Source organism: Primulina tabacum, chromosome 8, assembly GCF_025594145.1.
Source record: "Primulina tabacum isolate GXHZ01 chromosome 8, ASM2559414v2, whole genome shotgun sequence".
Taxonomy (NCBI): domain Eukaryota; kingdom Viridiplantae; phylum Streptophyta; class Magnoliopsida; order Lamiales; family Gesneriaceae; genus Primulina; species Primulina tabacum.
This window is the reverse complement of record NC_134557.1, coordinates 35,712,607-35,733,209: the sequence shown is the minus strand read 5'-3', so window position 1 is coordinate 35,733,209 and position 20,603 is coordinate 35,712,607. Positions and strand designations below refer to the sequence as shown.

Genomic DNA, 20,603 nt, shown 5'->3' with positions numbered 1-20,603 from the left:
AAGATTGGGTGATTTTTTTTTGCCAAAAACAAATTAATTTTAAATATAAAAATTATAATTTTAGAGAAAAAAATGTAGAGTAAAAATTCAGTTATTTATGTAAGAAAAAAAAAATTTTGAGTAACAATTTACAAAAACCACCCGTAAATTTAGCCTCAATTTGAGTTGCTAATATAGTCATTGTTTAATTTAAACCGTTGTTAAATATACCTACAATCATGATACTGAAACAGTTGCTAAAATAACAACGGTTTAACTTAAATTATGGTTATATTAGCCACGGTTTAATATAATTCGTTGCTAATAGATTTCCTTAAATCATTACTATTTTACTGATGGTTTATCCACTTCTGTTGCTACTTGAGCGACTTGAGCCATCGCTAACTTAGCAACGATTTTAAAACGCGGCTAAGCTTAACAACGGAGGTTTTAATGACTATTTTTCCCGTGGCTAAAGGGATTGTTTTTTCAGTGCATGAACCCCTACCAATCTTGGTCTCCATCCATTAATTTAATTAAGATTATTGAACTTGTAATATTTTGGCTGATTAAGTTGTAAAATTCTACCAATCGGAGGAAACGATTAAGAAACGCAATTTGCATAAGTGGTCAAAAGTTACAAAGTGCAAGCAACCATTATTAATCAATATTTTATATCTATTAAATGCAAATCTTGCAATACCACCAGTTTCCGCCCCTTGTATTATGAGATTCTTATTTGTTAGACTGCACGTAATATATATATACACATCTATATACATCTATATATGTATATGTATATGTATATGAGTAGATCTCTTGTGAGACGATCTCACGAATCTTTATTTGTGAGACGTGTCAACCCTACCGATATTCACAATAAAAAGTAATACTCTTAGCATAAAAAATAATATTTTTTCATGGATGACTCAAATAATATCCTAAAAACAAATCCCACAATGGATGCCGGAATACATATACATTTACATCAAACCATTGTGTAGTTAAAATTTTAATGAAAAACTAAATTTCGGTTTTTTTAGGCAAGTTAGTTTCTTCTTGTCTGGCGCTCATATGGCGCTAACATGACGTTGATATTACGACGATACGTCTGGTGATATGCTATAAATTACATTTTGATTGAAATTAGATTTCTCATTGACATCTATTAAACAAATCGATAATATTAAAATTAGGTTGGTCAGTAAGGGAAACCTCCCATTAATCCACAATTTACTAATTTTGTTGTAATAATTAAAAAAAACAAAAGCATATGCATCAGCCACAATTATTATATGTTTCTGAAATAAATTGAAAATTCGATAATCTTTCTTCATCTATGATTCATGCCACTTGCATGTGTATTTTATTGCAAGTTGAAATAATTATTGTGTATGATATTAAATACTTTGGAAATTAATTATTTTCGGTGATTATTTCAAATTATGTATATAGTCAACTATAATAATTTTTCTTAAAATAGAAACATGTACATAACACGATTAAGGTAGCTTAAAATAATTAATTGAACTTTCCATAAAGTTCACCCAATTATTTCTTCAAAAAAAACTCGTGTCGTGTGAGACCATCTCATTAGGTCAATTTTGTGAAACAAATATCGGACACGACCTAACTTATGAAAAAAGTAATTTTTTGGCTAAACGTATTATTTTTCATGATAATTATGTATTTAGTCGTGCTGAAATTAATACCTCGAACCAATTGGACGTCTCCGAGGACGTGCTGCAAAGGGAAAATTGTTTTTTTCGTCCTCAACTCTCACAGTAAAATCTTTGGTCCGATACATCATTTATAGTAGCACGTCTTGTGCTGCTATTTTTTATTTTAAAAAAAGAAAATTTTACTAATAATAATAATAATAATCAAATTGATGCGAACCTGATTTCAAGTACACAATTTAAATATGACAAAAACTTGTGTGAGACGGTCTCACGGGTCATATTTTATTAGACTGATCTCTTATTTTGGTCATCCATGAAAAAATATTACTTTTTATGCTAAGAGTATTACTTTTTATTGTGAATATCAGTAGGGTTGACCCGACTTACAAATAAAGATTCGTGAGACCGTCTCACAAGAGATCTACTCTTTAAATAATCTTGCATCAATTAAGTCATTTTAATAATTTATTATATAGAAATCAATAATTCGCTTACCAAAATAAATTTTACTCTATGTAATGAATTTAACCATATCGATATTTATTATGTATCTGTATAATTTATTTTGGACATGGTAGCCTCATTATGTTTGACTTGTATTGTAAAATAGTGTTCAAAACGTGTTCCTATTCAATATTATGGATAAGATCATTAGTAACATGATGTCGGAATTTTTATCGTGTGTCACGTTGGATTGAGTTGGATTTTGAATTAATGACACAAAATATCAACCAATGACAAATATATAAATCACAAAATAACCTTTTCCTAATTATTTATTTATTTAAATTTCTCTGATTTTCTAGCTTGCTTCTATATATATACACACACACACACACACACACATATATATATATATATATGTACCACCATATCATAAATGTATTGTTCACCCTAGCTAGCTCCATCTTCTTGTAGGTATACATTTTTACACCCAAAATCTCACACACCGATCTATAGGCATGGGGAAAGAGATGAACGTCGACGAAGTAGAGCGGTTTTTGAACAATACAGATGATAGTGATAATGATAATATTACGGTCTTGCCTTTGTTATCGTTAAATCATGTATCGTTTGTTTGCAAATCTGTGAAAAAGTCTGTTGAATTTTACACAAAAGTTCTAGGATTCGTGCTTATCAAGCGCCCGTCGTCCTTCGATTTCGAAGGGGCCTGGTATGTAATTATTCTTTTCAATCTTCTTTATGTTAGTTACTTCATTTGGTTTCATATTTCAGTATTTTGAATTACTTATTGAATAAATGTTATACTTCAAATTGTATTCAGATTATTTTTTCTGGAAATGTACAGTCATACTTTTTTTTTTTTTTTTTTTAATGAAGAACACAATGTGAATATACTTTTAGAATGTAAAATTTATAATTGTCGACTGTCCATGCTTATAACCACCCATGGCTATGCATATACTTATATATTTAGATATAGACAAACAAGCACGCACTCTCCGAAAATAAAAATTTATGCTGGTGGGTTCCTCTGTTCTAATATCATTAGATCATGTGGTACTTCACATTTTTATGGAAGTTGACATATATGTTGATGATTATAGGACTGACATTTGATCACATCATTGGGGAAGAAATATTTCAAGTGTAGCATAGAAAAATCCGTTTATATTTTTAATTTGTCTATCTAATATTTCTTCTTTAATTATATATAAGCCTGCCTCAAGATTACATTTTATGTTTGAAAATATCTCAGATCTTTCTAATAGTTCTCACCAAACATTTTCCAAGTATCCTTTTCGAAACTAGTTTTATTATTAAATTTTTTTTTTTTGGTGCAAGTTATGAAGGATAGCACAAATGCCAAAAAATTCACCCCAATCATTTAATTTAATTCAATCTAATATTTTCCCTTTTCCACAACTAAATACCCAAAGTACACTTTGTTACGTGCATGCAATTGACATGCGATGGATACACACACCTATAAGCTAGCAATTTAATACAAATAAATTTTTATAAAAAAATTAATCGGAAATTCAAAAATTCGGTTCGACAGGTTGTTCAACCACGGGATCGGAATCCATTTACTGGAGACGGAGAACATGACGTCGAAAAAAGGCGAGATCAATCCGAAAGACAATCACATCTCATTCCAATGCTCAGATATGGATCTCATTATCAGTCTATTGGAAGAGATGAAGATTGAGTATGTGAAAGCAATAGTTAGGGAGAATGGGATAATTGTGGACCAAATCTTCTTCCATGATCCAGATGGATACATGATTGAGATTTGCAATTGCCAAAACATACCAATCCTCCCAATCTCACCTTGCCCCCTCAAAAGGATTACAAATCCCCCACTTCTAGTCCCATCAATTCAACCACTGATCTCTTTGGTAATTTGTCTTCTTCTTTTTCCCTTTAATTTAGAAAGTTTGATCAGTTGCGTAAGGAAAAATTACAGTAATTTTTCCGATTTTGATCATTTAAATTGTCAGATATTAGTCTTAATTAGTTGTGCAATTTGATCAGATGGATCGAGTGACGTGTGCAGTGTCACATTATCACTGTCAATAAATTAGTAATTCGGATGATCATGGTTGCAGGGAAAGTGCAATACTGCAGTGGAGAAGCTGAGGCCTTGATGATGGAGAATTTGGCTATGGACATGTTGAATATTTCTATATAAGATATTTTATTAATAAAGAATCAATATTATAGATTAATTATTGTTTTTTTTGTTGATTTGTCTTTTAAATTCTTCAAGTAATTGAGCTCGATTGAGTGTTTGTAAGAAATTTTTTTATTTATTCAGATGCAACTATTGTTGCACTTTGTCACGATTCAAATTAAGTTGCTCTTTTACGCATAAAGCATGTGACGACATATAGTTTAATTCTTCTATGTTGTAGTGTTTAATTTTATATATTCACCCTACCAAATAAAACAAAAAATGTAGCACAAAATAATAGCTTTGCATATCATCATTTTCAGCCACTAGCAGACTGATTTTTATTTTCAGACGGTCAACTTCCTTTCTGAAATGTCCCTCACTTTTTTTTCTTTTACTTTAAAATCCTAAAAAAAATATAAAGCATAAAAATCGAAATTCAACCATTTAAACTAACTTAAATTTTTCATAAATTAAAATAACTTATCATTAAAAATCTCAAGTGCATAAAAATCCCTAAATCATCAATTAACAAAATTCAACTTCCTACCTTAACATGATTAAAATTAACTTCGAAATAAAGAATAAAATCTATAGATAAATTCATTAACAAAAATCTTTAAATCTTTTAACTATCTAGCTAATGCGAAAATAAATGTCTATCGGGAGTGTACTACCCAACTCGATCCATTCAAGCGTCACCGTCTCCCTCAAAATCATCATCACCTACATCATTCAAACCTAGTGAGTCTAATGACTCAACGTGTCATAAACATGAGTAGCAAGTAATATACATACAAGCATATGCATTGAAATCATATTTTTATTTAAAATAATTTAAGCATAAATAAATGATAAAATCATAATATCGTAAAGCTTTCAATTTTTAATCATTTTATGTGAAGTTTGATCCTCGAAAGTTATTAGCATTTTATCCTCTGGTCGACTGATTAGTCTTAGCTAACCATTGCGCATGGGGACGGGCACTAGGCACCGCCATGGAAATACGATCGTCGGGCTCCCTCTAGGGCCTTTTCCCATAAACGGGCTCCCTCTGGAGCCTTCTCCCTCACGATATTACCATAAAATTTGTAAGTTAATCGTTCCTTCTTAAAACAAACCTCCCACATATCCTTCATTGTCACAGTCAATTTACATCCTTCAAAATATTTTTCTTTTTTCCCTTTTTAATCATAAAATATCATGACTTCCAAAAAAATCATTTTTACATTAAAAACTGCACAGTTTTACCATAAATCATAAAATATCATATTTTCATTAAAATCATCGTAATATGTCATTTAACATGCATTATGATCCTTCGGGACGCTGACAAGCCTTTTCGTACTACCTAGTTGTAAAATGATCATTTTGCCATTGGACATAAAATTTATCGATTTTGACTTTTTCTTACTTTAATTTACTCTAGACCATCCCAAATAATTATTTAAGATCAAATTTAATTTTTAATATTTTTATTTCGCTTAGATTCGAGGCTTTCGATTTAATTTTCTATTTACTAATTTGTGAAACGTTAAATTCCCGATTTATTTCAAACTTTAATATTTTCTTCCAAATTTTTAAACATAGAGTTTTATTACCTAGACTACCCTCGTGAACCATGAGCCACCCCCGTGGACCCACGGTTCAATCCCTACGCTAATTAAACTACCTTTTTCGAACCCTAGCCCAAAACCATCGAGCCATCTCCCTATTTTCTCGAACCACCCCCGAGCAAACCTGGACCGGACCACTCCCAGACCCTCGTGGACCCTAATCGATCCAGCCTAGACCAGCATCAGCCCAGCCGCAAGCGCCCTAGCCCCATATTCTCCAAAGTTGCGGGTCCCCTCTTCCTCGAGCCACCATGGACCATGGCTGCACCAGGCCCTGAATCGACCCCTAGCCATCCTCCCTAGATCCTACTGGACTAACCTTGAACCACCCTACCCTAGTCGCGAGCCCCCTTAGCTGCAGCCACCTTACGCGTGCATGGGGGAGGAGCCCCAATTCGCGTGGACTCTTCCCCAGCCTAGGAACTCGAGTCCTAGCAGGCCTAGAACTCTTCCCAACCCTTGACCATGTCCAGCCCAGCCACCTAGCCGAGCCACGCGACGCACCATCCCCAAGCCGAGCCATCTTCTTCTCGGGTGGTAAAGGAAAACCCTACGACTCTCTACCTTGGCCTTGATCGACTTCCAGCCTTCTTTTCCTCCTTAATGAATTTTTTCCCGTCCCTAAAACATCTCTTAATGGCAGCGTTTCCTTAGGAATCATAGTGTTACAAAACAAGCATTAAAACGTCAAAACTTTTGAAAAATAATCGTCATATTGTTAAACCATCGAACGTAAATATTTTTCATGCAAAAATAATTAAAACATGCATATAATAGTTTGAATTATGCGTCAAAGGGTTTATAAAACGTGCCTTTGCGTTTTAGAACGCTCGAAAATACGATCGTCGGCGTGGGGTGCGAGGAAGAACGAACGGGCGATGAAGACTCCTTGTTTCCTTCCCACAAAGTTTCGAAAATTTCAGTGTGTGTTGTGTGTGATGGTGTCGGCTGGTATGACACTCTAAAAGCCTAGGTTTCTATTTTTTTATAGATTTAATTTGCATGATAATGGGCTTGGGTTTTGGGCTTTCAAGTATAGGAGCAATTGAGCCTACTCAAATTAGTTAAATTGGGCCCAATAATTCTTGTTTAATTGAAAAATAAAAGTTTATAAAATTTAATTTTCAAAAATAATGTATTTGATATTTTAAAAATCCCTTGTTTGCCCAAAACCGGCTTCCTGGGTAAAATCGAGCTCGTCTCGTAAATTAATTCGAACTCTATCATTTTTTTGAAAAATTTCAATTTTTAATCATATTAAGAAGCCTTGAAAATATTTAATGAAAAATATTTATGTTTATATTCGTCGTCCCCGGTCTTTTTTCCTCAGCCTATTATCGAATATTCGGATAAAATCCTTCAATTTCATGAAATCATGCCATATAATCATGCAATCATACCTTTAATCATATAATATGCATCAAGTAATCATTTAAAATCAATTAAATATTGGACGTTACACTTTCGCTGCGAACAACTAGAATTGGTAAACTCATCTGATAGCATTTTATTTTATGTCTTGGCTTTATCAAATGATTGCGATAGTCTTTTAAACTCATCTATCATATTATGCAATGTCGTAACAAGACTCTCTCGTGTAAATTCATCTGATTCAAAGTCAAATACCGTGTCATCGGCAGTTTTCGACTCGACTTCTGTAGTCTCGGGCTCGATATATGTCATTAGACACTGGATCTTATCATCATCACTCTCGATGGTAGATGTATCTAAACTTGATGGTTTTGAGTCTAAATCAGCTCATTTTTTCTTTGTATCATCAGCTTCTTTGTATCATCAGCGACAAATACTCTTTGATCTCTCTTTTTCTTGAAAGATCTCTTGTCATCTTAGGACTGTTTCTTTTCGAATGCCTTTTTATCGTCCTTCTTTGGTATGTTACAATCTACAATGAAATTGTATTGATTTCTGCAATTAAAATAAGCTTGATTATCATCAATTTGATCATTTTTAAGAGTTGAATTTAGGCTTATTTTTCTTCATAAATTTTCCAATTTTTTTAACAAATGAATACATAGCTTCAGTGCTTATCTGATCAACAGATTTTATGCTAGAGGATTCTTCATTAGCTATTGGAATTGGGACTGTGGCGGTTAGAGCTTTAGTTGGTTGTGATGTGGATGGCTCTTTTTATGTCCGAATCTAGGGGTGATCATGGTGCAGTTTTGCGGTTTTTTTTAAAAAAAAATTCAAACCGAATTGTCATATACGGTTGGTTAGTATTTTGAAAAATTACTCGCGGTTTTACATGAAAAATTAGCCTTACGGTTTTGAGCGGTTTCAAGCGGTTGCGGTCAGTTTACGGTTTTTTAATGAAAAATATTAGAACATATATTCTAATTTATTTTAAAACAACAACAATATATTGTCTTCAAATATAAAATATAGTTCAAAACATATAAAGATCAAAATAGATAAAACAATAATCAAGATTCAAAACTAAGTTAATAATTTAAGAACACAACAAATTCACAATAAAAATGACATTTACACTATTTTATCTTTTTTTTTTTACTTTCAAACTTCAAACAAAATATTGTAGCAAAAAAAAATACTTTAATAAAATACTAATATGCAAAATAATTAAGAAAAAATAAGTTTTATTTGTAAGAATAATAATTTTGAAGAGAGTTATGATATAATGAATGATAACTTCTTTATTTGAATATGTTGTTTACAAATTATTTTAATTCTAGGCCCAATATTATGGCAAGCGGTTAAGACGGTGCGGTTTGGTGCAGTTCTTGGCAAAAAAATAACCGAACCGCGTATGCGGTGCGCTTTATGATTAATATTTTTTAGTCACGATTTTTATAAAATATTATGAAAAATAGTGCGGTGCAATTCGGTTCGGGCAGTTCGAGCGGTTAATAAAAAATTTTGATCACCCCTATCCAGATCTCCAACTGAAACTCATAGGCTTTAAGATCAGCAACAATTCGTGTAGCTCGAGTTTGTTGAGATCCTTTGACTCCCTCATAGCTATCGTCATTACATCTCATTCTCTAGGCAATGCTCTCATAACCTTTAGGGCAATTCCGCGGTTAGTGTATTCTTTACCAAAAGAAGTCAGTTCAATAATGATACTACTAAATTATTTATCAAACTTATTAAGAGTCTCGTTGAGCTTCATCTTGGAATTATCGAACTTATTGCAACAGTCGGCTTGTTCGTCTTGGTTTCATTGTTGCCTTCACGAAGCTAGGTAATCTTCTCCCATATTTTTTGGCTGTTGTACAAGTCTTTATCTTTCTGAACATGTTCTATTCAAGGGTCTTGTACATATGCCTTTGGCCACATTGTCGAGGTTGACCTTCTTTTTATCATCAGTCGTCCATTCAGACTTGTGCTTCTCGATCATATGTGGAGCATCATTATATACTGCAATTACTGTATTGGCTTTTAGTATCTTCAATAGACCGTCAGTGATGACATACCACATGTAATCATCTTGGACGGATAAATATAAACACATTCGAATTTTTCAGGCATTATATTATTCTTTGAACAACATTGGATTCTTGTTAAACTTTGTAATTTTAAAATATAGTTATCAGAGTTCAACAAAAACTCGCTTTGAAATCAATTGAAATCAAATTAATGTTTATTGGGGAGGTGAATAAAATCTTTTAAAATTTTATAAATTTAAATTGTTCTTATTGTTTTTTAGGTTGTTAAGAGATATTCTCGAATGACTAGTTTTGCTGAACCACTGAAAAATAGATTAAGATGAAAACGTTCCGATTTGACTAGTGATAAACTAAATAAAACAGTTTGACAGTTTAACAAGAAATAGCTTGAAATATGATTTGTAAGAATGTAAATTTTCTAGTGAAATAACACAAAAATTTGTATGGATGTTCGTAGATAACACTCATAAGTAACCTCTTATTCTACTTAAGAAAGTTCCCACTAAAATAATTTGTTTTTATAACTTATTGTAACAACTCACTTCAGTTAGGACTTATTAATGTCTAAACTGAAACTCTTAGTGATCACTTTATAAATCTGGATGTTTAAGAACTCTCGGTTCACGAGAAAGACAATACAAAAATCCAATGGTCAATTTTGATAATTTGAGTTGTTGTGTAGCACAAAATGATCCTTAATTATCTGATATAAATTGATAAAAGTGTGCTAAGAGAGCATCTTGATATTGAAAGCTTGAGTGTGCTCGAAGTTCCTAGAAAATAAGCAGGCTTGATACAAATTCGTTGAATCAATTTTTTTGACAATTATGTCCTTATTTCTCTCTTTGAAATCCGCATATTTATAGTTGAAAAGCTCTGAATGTCGGAATTGATTTTCAACAATCATATGTATACTATTAATTCGGCAATAAAACGACCCATACATAGTAATGCAAGGGAGGCCATTGAAAATATCATCTGAAAGAATGGATATGTCGCTTTCAATTGTTGTAGTTATCATTAATACTCATTTAATATTCTTTGTGCTTTTGCGACTTTAAGCACTTTCTTTTCATAAAGCTGACACCTCATGTCCGAAATAGGTAAATTTTGTCAATCGGTAGTTGGTAGGATATTGTGTAATCATTCTAAATAGGATAGACTTTGAACGGTTTGACTTTCCGTATCCTATTTGAAATAACTCATTTCTAACAAGTGGCAGTGCAGTTGGAATTTCAACGTTTGAACGTGTAAACTGCTGGTCGATTTGACATATGGTATTTTTCAACTACAATTCAAACACTTTGCAACTTGAATTTCTTTCCAAAACGTCTTGATCTTCTGATGCTCTGATTTGAATGGCTTGAACTGATCCAGCGATCTGAAAACCTGAAAACATAATTAAAGAGCGACTGGATCTGAAATAGCTCGATGTTGTTATTTTCTCAATCACCAAAATTTAAGGTAATATAAATATTTTAACATGTTATGAATAATAAGGAATTTAATAGAAAATAATGAAGTCTAGAAGTTGGTTCAATTGCTATTTGTTTTAAATGATTCTTTAATACAAATAAAGTCTTGTTAGGCATCATTAAATGACATAAAGAAGAAGATTAACTACATGAAAATATTTCTCATGTATTTAAGAAAATTTTCTTCATGTATTCATATTAATTACTCATTTGATTTAGATTTGCATTAGATGGATGTGAAAAAAAAATTGTTCAATGGTGATATAGAGTAAGAATGTTATATCAAATAGCACTAAGTATTCTTCTCTAGTGATGTGAGTATTTAACATTACACGATTAAGAAAAATATATAGATTGAGACAAGCCTCACAATTATGTTATTTAAGGTTTCACAATGTTATCTCTTCATTGAGTTTGATAAGAACATTATGGACCATCATATATACCATAAGGTTAGTGAGAGTCGAATTTATAGGGAAATTATCACGGTAATCAAAGTGTTGACCACTAGAAAGCTGCAAATAATGTTATAAGATACATTCATGATACTAACGATTATATGCTTATGTATAGATGAAAGTAACTTATTACTTTCCTTATGGAGTCAGAATTTGTCTCTTATTTTGAAGCACTATTGTATGATGTATATTAAAAAGTTTCAATTTTATGCTTAGAATTTTGAACGTTATGTATAAAACATTAAGATTATACTATGACAATTCAGTTGTAGTCTTTGTGACTAAAACGCTAGTCGAATTAAGTATGTCGACATAAAGTATTTTAGCCGTTAGAGAACGTATATAAAGTGGTCATTGAATATGTTATCGCCTAATTAATGATCATTTGACCTAAAGGTGTTTAAGGATCATGTGGTAATTAATCAAGGATTTGGTTCCTAAACGATTTTATGGTATATACATTTTGTTTTGGTTAAGAAACATATTGAATTATGATATTTCTCCTATTCAGTTATGTGCATATTCAGTTATCATGAGAAAATATCAATTAAGTTGGACCTAAAATAAAATACTACTTTTATTCGTTAAGTGATATTAAGGAATATGGTACATGTGATACATGGAATATAATACTTAGTATAAGAAGATATATCGTCGTAAATCGTGTATTTGTTTCTTAACTTTGGACGATGATGAATTTCTTGATTATTCAATTCATTTAAAATATAAAGACCAAGTGGGAGAATGCTAGATTAATTTATATAATTTAACTGTGGTCAACATATTTCATTAAAATAAATATGAGAGACGTCTCATATTTAAAAAAAGATAAATCAAGAATATTATCTGGATTAGGATGATAAATATTTTGAGATTTGATTTTCATATCTCGGATAAATATTATTAAGATTAGTCACAATCAATAAAAATTATCTTATGATGGTTAGAAAACATCTATAAATAGTGGTTGGTATACATGGTCCCTAAATCAAGGTATTATCAATATCTATTCAATTGCATAAAGATTTAGAAAATCTTCATTTTCTATGTTCGTGGGATCTTGCTAGTTGCATTCTCAAATTCAATATCAACGGCTAGATGTTAATGTTAGGGCACCGTTTTCTCGCACGCAATGCGCAGCGGAAGTTTAAAAATTTTGTTTCAACGTTCGAAACCGTCCTTGGTCGTCTTATGTTTATTAACCAATTCATAGGGTGTTTAATATTATATCTTTGCGTATAAAATGTTGGCTCCAAACTATTCCAAGTTTTAAGCGAATATAATTCTTCTTACAAATCCCTACGAATGGATTTCCATCCGGTTGATCGTCAAATCCGATCCAGGATCGGAGACTGTGTTCCTCGTTTAGATTGCACTAGAAATCACGAACGATTTGTGCGTTCAAACCTTGACGTCAAAATTTTCAAAATCCGAAGTCGTTGCAGCAGCAGAGGCGCGGTGGCGGAAGAAGTATGTTTGTCGAAATTTTCAACCAAAAATTGATCAAGTGGCGAAGAGTTCGAATGAAGGAAGGTTGGTTTTTTGTGAATTTTATGTGCAAAAATTCTGTTAATTATTATGATCCCTTATGGCATATTTATAAAGTGTGATTCCTGATCCCATCAGGAGTCCCTCTCCTGCAAGGATTCCTAATCCTTGTCCCACCAGGATTCTATTATTTCAATATAATAAAATTTTAATATTATTAATATATAATGTTTTTATCAACTTTTGATAATGCATGATATATTAATACCATATATACACATATTTTATATCACCATAATATATATATATATATATATATATATATATATATATATAAACATTAATACATTTATACAAGCACAATTAATACATACATAGAATATTAATTAAATTAAATAATCATTATTTAATTTATATAATTAACTCATTAGTTAATTAATTATAGACTCCTCTAAAACATTTTATGAGAATTTGTACATATTAACAGTCACCACTACTAGTACCATCATTAATCAATAGATTCTAAATCCATTATATAAATTATTCCGAGCTCATTATAACCACGATCGACGATCCGTCAATGACGGTGTATCAAGGATTCAAGTCTTGTTCATATAATGAAAATCGAAAATTTCAAAGACCAAAATTTTCACTTATCATATTGAACAGCTGCCAGTTTAGTGAACTCCTTCACCAAAATAGGTCCTTCTTTAATTAGTAATGAAGTTAACTTTCATTTCTTTCCTCCTTTGGAATCAACTTATAAACTCTTTTATATGCATCATGTTTGATCTCATCAAACTATAGTCGTCAAATTCAACTAATTGAATTTTGACTTTCTCAACTGGTACACAGAGTCTGATATTTATATGACCCTCAATGGTTCAGGGATACAGCTAGTCATTTTTTCACATCTCCATGTGATTCGTAATAACATTTATTCTTATTCTGGCTTACCCTATTTAGCCTCATTCTTTTCATAAACTCCTTGATCAAGAATGTCAGAACTCATTTCTGATTGTATCCATTGGATCATGGTAAGAGCGTCTAGTAGCATCGCCTCATGATCCCCTAGGTATCATTGATAGTGCCTACGAGAACTTTAAGTCATGGTTCGTATACGATACAGTCCCTTCAACACACATATATCGCGATCGAATCTGCAATCATTGGTATATCAAGAGTTGCATATGAATTCGATAACGATATGATTTATCTTTGAGTACTAATAGTGTCATGGTATGTGTAACTAGAAAAACACATTTTCCTAAAACACATTCCTTACTCTGGCAAGAGACTCCTTGTATTATTAACTCATCAGATTACGTAAGATATCTTCACTCGCAGGAAAACGATGAATCCCCGACTATAATGCATTTGCTCTTACGTATTTCAAAACTACACCCAACCTCACCACCTGATGACCCTCAATAGAGTTGGTAAACGGATCAAAGTGCATGCTAGTACGTATAGCCCATACATTGTTCTGGGTCAAAGGACTAATGATGTACAACCATAACCGTGGACTATTTCACTCGATAAATGAAAACCACTTGGATAGCCCGAGTGAGGGTTGTTCAGTGCATCATCATATGACAGCTGTATGAATGGACATCTTCATGCCCTTGCCAATGAAACATGGTGTTTACATCACAGATGTTAGTCTCAAGCTGAAGCGATCGTTATCCTTATTTTAGGCGGCTGATTCGACTAGGAACTCGTTTAGAATATACAGTACACTCCTAATAAGTTTCATGATATTACGTTTCGAGGCAGACTTCATGCTACCTATTGTATATTAAAAGATTTTATCTATGCAACTTGCATGAATATACAGATAAAGTTTAATGTCATAATTGAATAAAATCGTAAAAGATTATTAAAATAAATATCGTTTTACACTAGAGTCAATAAAAGTCAAGTCACAAGTTGTCTTATTAGACACCTGCTCTAATAGTTAGAACTCGTCAATGCCTTTAATTTTTTCGTATATTGTTCTTATATTTTATGTTGTATGTATGCCGATCGAATTTAATTCAACATCATGTTATATTTCTAACAAAATGAGCCACCGACGAGGGGTTCATTGGCATAATCTCTTTTATTGATGAGGTTTACTAAGTTGTTTAAAGAATTTAAAAAAATTCCCGATTATCAATTTTAAAATTCCAAACTTTTTGTTGATCACTCGATTACAACTTCTATTTAAAAATCAAAATTAACCTTTCATGTTTTGATTACATTAATGTATGTGTATATATATATATATATAATTATTTATGAAAAAACAAAACTTTTTAAGCAAACGACTTTCAATTTTATTTGTTTTTATGAATACTTGTTTAGATTTAGTTGATAGATTAACCAAGCATGCAGTAAACTAATTTAAGGTAAGATTTTTTAAAGCTTCATTGCTAATTTCTTGAAGTTTATGGGAGGCCTGGAATGAAAATTAGAAATAATAACTTCAATATATATATATATATATATATATATATATATATATGTATATAATATATTGAAATAATTATTTATGAACAAAACACAACTTTTTAAGCAAACGACTTTCATTTTTTTTTATTGATGATTGGGTACTAAGTTTGTTTAAAAAGTTTAAAATTATTTAAATTATCAATTTTGGAGAAAACGAAGTCATTTTTGACTGGCCAGGGTTGCATTGCATAACCTCTCTTTCGGAAGGTAAGTGAAACAAAGTGAACCATCTCAAAACATGAAATCGACAAAAACAAAATCCAAATACTAGAAATATTCATTAAATGTTGATTAGGACAACAGTACCTAGTTTCCAATCTGTAAAAATCAGAATTTCAATGCAATCGTATTCTAGCATGCTAGGCATCATTCTAACTTCTCAAGATTTTGACACGATACATCTAAGAAGCCATTTTAAATGCCACATATGGGTTAATGGCATTGATGTAGCCCATTCGGTCTCCTGGCATATGGGAATCGACAATAACGCAACTATCTGCAGCCAAGACACATGTATTTTACCTCCTATTCATGTTTCTGAAGGGAGGTCATACTTGACATGTCCTAGGTAAAGACCACATGCCGGCGCCATAGGACTTGCAGCACTCACATCCTTTGCTTTGAGAATTTGCTCGACTGAAAGAAGCATCGATAACAACTTACAGAACTAATCAATTGTTAACTCATTTCAGATATTCTGTTTCATCATAAAACTTTCATGATTGTTCTCTAATCCAAATTTCATGCATGTAGTGAGTGTTTGCACAGCCTTACCATCTATAGTGGTGAGATCACCTGCTCCCACAGATTTCAGAACACCAACAAGTAATCTAACCTGTTAAAAATTTGATACAACAATAACACAACTGTTATCTGCAGCCAAGACACATGTATTTTAACTCCAGCACTTGTATTTTGGATAATGATAGAATTCAGTGGGTAGACCAGCACATGAGACAAATATTGATGAAACATTAAAACTACCTGATGATAAAGGAAAGAACGTGCTCGTGCAGTAACAACAAAGCACCTGTGACCTTTTCGGGAGCCAAATCCTTGATTAATCTCTCCACTAAGTTCCCTCTTCAACCCTGATGGAAAATATGGGCTTGAAGCAACCTCTGTTACAGTTAGTTCCTCCAACGTTCTGACAGGTGATTTAGCCTGCAAACCAATAAAAAAGGACAGGAAGTATTAATTAATAGACAATGCAAACTAGACAATATGAGCTATACATGTTTTCTACAAGTGTATGCGTCTACAAGAGATATATGAGATTAAAAGAGAGAATCTGAACTGAGAGAGTTTCAGAAATAAAGCTAGAAGCAAATAACCTGGCATGCAGCAGCTCTGAAAGAACTAAAATCATGGCGTCCAACAAGTACTTGGCATGCTTGCTGGATAACAATCAAAAGAAAATACTGTCATCATAAATATTTAAAAAAAATGCAGAAAACATGTGTATGGAAAGCCAGTCAACCTGCATAGAAACTAGATCAAGTTCCTCAGGGACATGCCAAGCTCGATCTTTCTCAAAGGTTGACAAAGGCTCATTACCAGATAACAATCTATAGAAATACCTAAATCAAAATTGCAGGTACAACAATTCTCAGATTTTATGCTCCAAAAACACTATCACCAATAAAATGGTACTCTAGGCTCAATAACCTGACATTTTGACAAGTGAAACAGAAAATCTAAGACAAACTAATTTCAACAGACTGTCCAAGTAACATTAGCAGCTTGCGGTGATTTCTTAAATTTATTCCCTGCAGCACTACACCAATTAAATATTTAACCAACCAACCTTGCAAAGTGCAATCTTGATATAATATAACATAATTCCACAAAATTGTTTCCCAAGCGATCTGAAGCACTTGAATCATGAATTCATAATATGTTCTATCATTAGGAACAATTAAAATAACTAGACCTAATTCACTAGTTGAAAGCAGAAAATTTTGTGAGCACATCTTAGTTTCTAGGGTTCAGTAACAAGTTCCAAAAGATGTGTTGATTGATACCTACGTCCGTTCCTGAGCTCTGTAGCGAGCATGAAAATCAGATGGAACACACCTAACATCTAACACCATTATATCACCTTCGTTCTTCTGCAACAAACCAACAAAATGTGTAACACCAATATCTCAACTCAAAAGATGTAAAACAATTGGATACCCCGAAAAAAATTTGACTTTTAAAGAAGCTGACCACTTAAAAATTCAAAAATAAAACAATTACAAAGCATGTTTTCATTAATGCATGACACAAGAAGTGTCAAAACGTCGCCACAATCAATCCAAATCAAGTACGATCTTTCAAGTATGATAAAAGTAAATATATTTTTCTGAGAGCGATTCCCAGTTCTTAGCATATGAAACGTTTTTCACACTTTGGATTCTTTGTATCAAGAGGTAAAATAGCTTCCAAAACCAATTCTCCTTCACTGAAAGGTTTCGGCATGCCTTTCTTGTTGCAAGATTTAGCTATCTCATCTTCCGAACTCAAAGACAATCCAAGGTCAGTAGGCTCATTCCATCAAAGATTATACAATTCAGCACACATAACTTCATTCTCATACTCTGAGAGACTTAACTGTGATCCCCATTGGAAGATTAAAATGAAACTACACTTTCTGGGATGTTCATGTACTTCATTGATGACAATTCATTGACCAAATAACAATGTCATCAACATTTATCCTCGAAAAGTAAAAGGAAAAGGAAGAACAGGTTGTATACTAGCTGCTAAAAGAACCTGGCATGTAATCAGAAGAAAAAATGGTACATTGAATTGTGAAAAATGTCATCCCGATGAAGGTTTTAAATCAGATTTGTTGAAAAAACAATAGCATACCTGTAAAAAATGATTGACCGCTCTTCTAACAACTGAAGGTTCATGTGGAGGTAACTGCAACTCCAAAAAAACCAGGTGATTAGTGAGACACGTGGTTAATGTCATAACACAGTTTCGATAGGCAAGGGATGTCATTGTTTCTCTCATATTTTCGACAGTGTTGAAATACTTGTTAGTCAAGCTTTGTAATCACTCTGGTCCTACATTGATCGGTGTCGTAGCCTCATATGCCAATGACTCTTATTACAGGCCCAAATACTAGAGATGGGGAGATCACAAACATAAACCCCTTCACCATTCAGATTATTGGAGAGTTAAACATGAAAGCCTTGACATTCAGGGGTCAGCTAAACATTACAACAGGGGCAATGAAGCAGTACTTCTGAGGTTTAAACAACTACTATGTACAAATTCCCTCGTACTTAAGCCACATGATAAGTTAAAGCATGACCATAAGAACAAGTTTTTAGAACAAGATTCTTACCACTTCATCAGGTTTTCTTTTACTTATCCTCTCAACATCTACATGGCAGACATTAGATAATGCATGAACGCCTGCATCCTAGAATTAAATAATTCAAAAAAGACACAAGTAACAATCAACAAGAGACATTATGAAAGACTACGAAAAATAAATCGATGAAAATGGAAAAAAGCAGGAAAAAGTAACAATGTCAGAAAACTTACAGTTCGACTAGAGCAAAAAATGGAAACCGGCTGACCTATAAATTTTTTAAACGCCTCCTACCATTAGAAAAAAAATCAGGCTCACACCAGCAAAACTAACTTTGAAATAACATAAATTTCAGCAATTCATAGACATTAACTGCACCTCGAGCACACCGACAACGGTTCTACAAGATGACTGCTGCTGAGCCCCGGAAAATCGAGATCCGATGTACTCAATCGCCAACAAATATCTCTGAATCCTCTTCGGGTTTGGATTCATGTCCTTATCAATTATTACTCTCTTCTCGGCTTCTTCCTCCTCCCCGTCGGGGAAATCTTCAGCTTCGATTTTCGCCAATTTCGCCGGTCTTCCGAGTGCTTCCGGCCGTTGATTTCGAATTTCAGTTAATGGACTGGATTCTCTATCAGTCATACTTCCCAAATTAGAGGGGAATTAGGGTTTTGATTGCTCCACAGTTCACCGACATATGGAGGGGTTCAACGTACAATTTATTATCCAGTTTAAAATAAGAAAATTATAGTAAAATATGGATCAAATTTATTTATGTTGGAAAATAATATTTAAAATATGTGTATTGAATATTTGAACGTTGAATATTTGAATGTTGAAAATAAGAGTTGTAGATATTGGAAATTAGTTTGTGATGATGTAGGTAATGATGTATTTTATCTTTGGATTATTTGTAAAGAAATTCTATAAATAGCCTCACCATTTGTGAAGAAATTCACAATTGAGTAGAGAGAAAAATATTATAAAGTGTGTAGTTTGATAAATTTTGAGAGTTTGAGATTTTTACTTTTTACCATAAATTTTTACTTGACATCCCACACTCCCGGTAAGGGATACGACAAGTATAAAAGCCTATAAAGTTTTTAAACAAAATAACTTATGACACATCATTATAATAATATGATATGATATACATAATTATTTAAATATGACTAATATTATATACATCATATTATTACCATAAAATTATACAAATACATACCTTTATTTTTTTGTACACCAACGGTCATAAACGGTAACAAAACGGCTAGTTTTTGCCCTATAAATATGATCTCACAAACACATTCAATCACTCCAACTTTCTCTTCTTCTCTAAAAATTATTCTTCATCAAATTTTTCGAAGAAAAAAGAAGATGGCTTTCTCAAGGTTATTTCTAATTATTTTGGTTATCATACTCACGAGTCTTGTATTTATTGGAGAATATCCTCCTCGTGTGTTTTCTTTATTTTTACGAATGCTTGTATTTGTTGTTTATCCATTACTTTGTATTGCAATATTCATTAACTAATAAAATGCATCGTAATTTTTTTTAGTACCACCATGTCAAATTTGACAAAAGCTCGAATTTGTTGCGCTCGACATCACGGGAAAAAATTATATGACATGGACTCTCGATGTAGAAATGCATCTTGAGTCATTGGGTCTAAGCGAGACCATTAAAGAAAATGGTATATCTTCATCACAAGAAAAAGAAAAAGCCATAATATTTTTGCGGCGACATCTTGATGAAGGTTTAAAATGTGAATATCTCATCGAAAAAGATCATATGGCTCTGTGGAAAGGATTAAAAGAAAGATTTGAACATATAAGGGAAGTTATACTTCCGACCGCCCGTGATGAATGAAATATGTTAATATTCCAAGATTTTAAGAAAGTAAGTGATTACAATTTAGCGATGTATCGAATAATCTCGCAGCTAAAATTTTGTGGACATGAGGTTACAGAATCAGAAATGCTTGAAAAAATATTTTCCACGTTTCACGCATTAAATATAACTCTACAGCAACA

General features: G+C 32.4%; 2 protein-coding genes across 3 annotated transcripts; one reads left to right on the top strand and one right to left on the bottom strand.

Annotated features, from left to right (window-relative positions):
• Positions 1–2,527: 2,527 nt before the first annotated feature.
• Positions 2,528–4,481, top strand: LOC142552508 (glyoxylase I 4-like). The gene is made up of 3 exons (XM_075662201.1): positions 2,528–2,835; positions 3,685–4,024; positions 4,235–4,481. The coding sequence occupies exons 1-3, from the start codon at positions 2,624–2,626 to the stop codon at positions 4,271–4,273; spliced, it is 591 nt and encodes a 196-aa protein (XP_075518316.1). The 5' UTR covers positions 2,528–2,623; the 3' UTR covers positions 4,274–4,481.
• Positions 4,482–15,501: 11,020 nt separating this feature from the next.
• On the bottom strand, positions 15,502–19,291 carry LOC142553978 (uncharacterized). Of its 2 annotated transcripts, XM_075664568.1 has the most exons (10): positions 18,946–19,287; positions 18,801–18,857; positions 18,598–18,675; positions 18,114–18,167; positions 17,286–17,368; positions 16,738–16,837; positions 16,592–16,654; positions 16,242–16,421; positions 16,032–16,092; positions 15,502–15,893 (listed from the first exon to the last, which is right to left on the bottom strand). In XM_075664568.1, exons 1-10 carry the CDS (start codon positions 19,213–19,215, stop codon positions 15,787–15,789), a joined length of 1,053 nt encoding a protein of 350 aa, XP_075520683.1. In that variant the 5' UTR covers positions 19,216–19,287; the 3' UTR covers positions 15,502–15,786. The 2 variants fall into 2 exon arrangements, with proteins under 2 accessions (XP_075520683.1, XP_075520682.1); XM_075664567.1 differs by having other exon boundaries at positions 16,032–16,421; positions 18,946–19,291.
• Between the last annotated feature and the right edge of the window lie 1,312 nt (positions 19,292–20,603).